This window comes from Cebus imitator, unplaced genomic scaffold (genome assembly GCF_001604975.1).
Source record: "Cebus imitator isolate Cc_AM_T3 unplaced genomic scaffold, Cebus_imitator-1.0 Scaffold148, whole genome shotgun sequence".
Lineage (NCBI taxonomy): Eukaryota > Metazoa > Chordata > Mammalia > Primates > Cebidae > Cebus > Cebus imitator.
Genome location: NW_016107463.1, coordinates 1,645,331 through 1,647,194, shown reverse-complemented (window position 1 = coordinate 1,647,194; position 1,864 = coordinate 1,645,331). Strand labels below are relative to the sequence as shown.

Genomic DNA, 1,864 nt, shown 5'->3' with positions numbered 1-1,864 from the left:
TCTCCTGCCTCAGCCTCCCGAGTAGCTGGGACTACAGGCATGTGTCACCATGCCCAGCTAATTTTTGTATTTTTAGTAGAGACGGGGTTTCACCATGTTGACCAGGATGGTCTCCATCTCTTGACCTTGTGATCTACCCACCTCGGCCTCCCAAAGTGCTGGGATTATAGGCGTGAGCCACCGTGCCCAGCCTGTTTTTTCTTTTTAATAGAAGCCATTCTGACTGGTGTGAGATGGTATCTCATGGTGATTTTGATTTGTATTTCTCTAATGATTAGTAATGTTGAGAATTATTTCATATGCTTGTTTGCCACATACATATCTTCTTTTGAAAAGTGTTGCCCAATTTTTAATGGGATTGTTTTTTTGCTTGTGAATTTAAGTTTCTTATAAAATTTTATTTATTTATTTTGAGACAGAGTCTTGCTCTGTCACCCAGGCTGGAATGTAGTGACATGATCTCAGCTCACTGCAAACTTTGCTTCCTGGGTTCACGCGATTCTCCTGTCTCAGCCTCCTGAGTAGGTGGAATTACATGGCACCATGCCCGGCTAATTTTTGTATTTTTAGTAGAGATGGGGTTTCATCATGTTGACCAGACTAGACTCAAACTCCTAACCTCAAGTGATCTGCCTGCCTCAGCCAAAGGGTTTTTATAGTTTTAGATTTTACATTTAAGTTTTCAATCCATCTTGATTTGATTTTTGTGTATCATGTAAGGAAAGGATCCACTTTCCATTTTCCGCACATGGCTAGCCAGTTATCTCAGCACCATTTATTGAATAGTGTCCTTTCTCACACATAGCAAAATTTTCAAAATACAGAGTAACTTTTAACCACAAGAAAATTCTAGAGCTGTTTTAATCTAAACCATTACCACTGTGGGTTTACAGTTACTATAAGAATGGCTTAAATATATTTTTCTAATATAATTTCTTTTCCCAAATCAGTTAAGTTAGCATGCAAACCATGTGGAAGTAGTATGGGTTACTACATCTGTCCTACATATTATTCTATACCCTAGAAACCCAGCATATTCTAGTCTTTAAATTCTAAGTTATTTGGCCAGGCATGGTGGCTCACGACTATAATCCCAACATTTTAGACTGCATGAAGCCATGACTGACTGAGAATCACTCTCTGGGTAGATAACAGGCACCTTTCTGGCCCCTTCCCTCAGATTCTTTCCTCCCTCCTCCACCTAAAGACAAGGCCTCCAAGTCCTTATGGTACCTTGTGATGACTTTAAAAGGCATGTTCAACTTTAAAAAGGTCCTAATTAAGGCTGGGCATGGTAGCTCACACCTGTAATCCCAGCACTTTGGGAGGCCGAGGTGGATGGATCACTGAGGTCAGGAGTTCGAGACCAGCCTGACCAACATGGTGAAACCCTATCTCTACTAAAAGTACCAAAAAATTAGTCGGACGTGGTGGCATGCGCCTGTAGTCTCAGCACTCGCAAGGCTGAGGCAGGAAAATCATTTGAACCCAGGATGTATAAGGTGCAGTGAACTGAGATTGCAGCACTGCACTCCAGCCTTGGTGACAGAGCGAGATTCCCTCTCAAAGAAAAAAAAAAAAAACTAACTTGTTTGAGAAAATTATGTTAAGTACAGCTTAGCAAAACTTGTTTACTCTAAGTTTTAACTCAAAACACCAATCAAGTTATTTTATCAAAATTGGCAAAGGACCATAATCTTTGTCTTCACCATTGCCTGAGTTGTTTAAAAAACAAAAACTAAGTACCTGGCACAGATGTAGAATCCTCTGCACACCAGGGACAACTGCTCCAATGATCTGAGGTCCAAGTCACTAGACACCACCCATCGGAAGATGTACATGAGGACCTCCATTGGCAGCACTG

The 1,864-nt window shown here is 41.0% G+C and overlaps 1 protein-coding gene across 1 annotated transcript in view; it reads right to left on the bottom strand.

The window, feature by feature from the left end:
- Window positions 1-1,864, bottom strand: part of LOC108314089 (F-box only protein 9-like) — a gene marked incomplete at its 3' end in the record, with an annotated part of 40,687 nt that overhangs the window by 20,476 nt on the left and 18,347 nt on the right. The window contains exon 7 of the mRNA XM_037743621.1: window positions 1,747-1,861. Coding sequence (XP_037599549.1) covers window positions 1,747-1,861 — 115 coding nt within the window. The remainder of the gene's footprint in view (window positions 1-1,746; window positions 1,862-1,864) is intronic.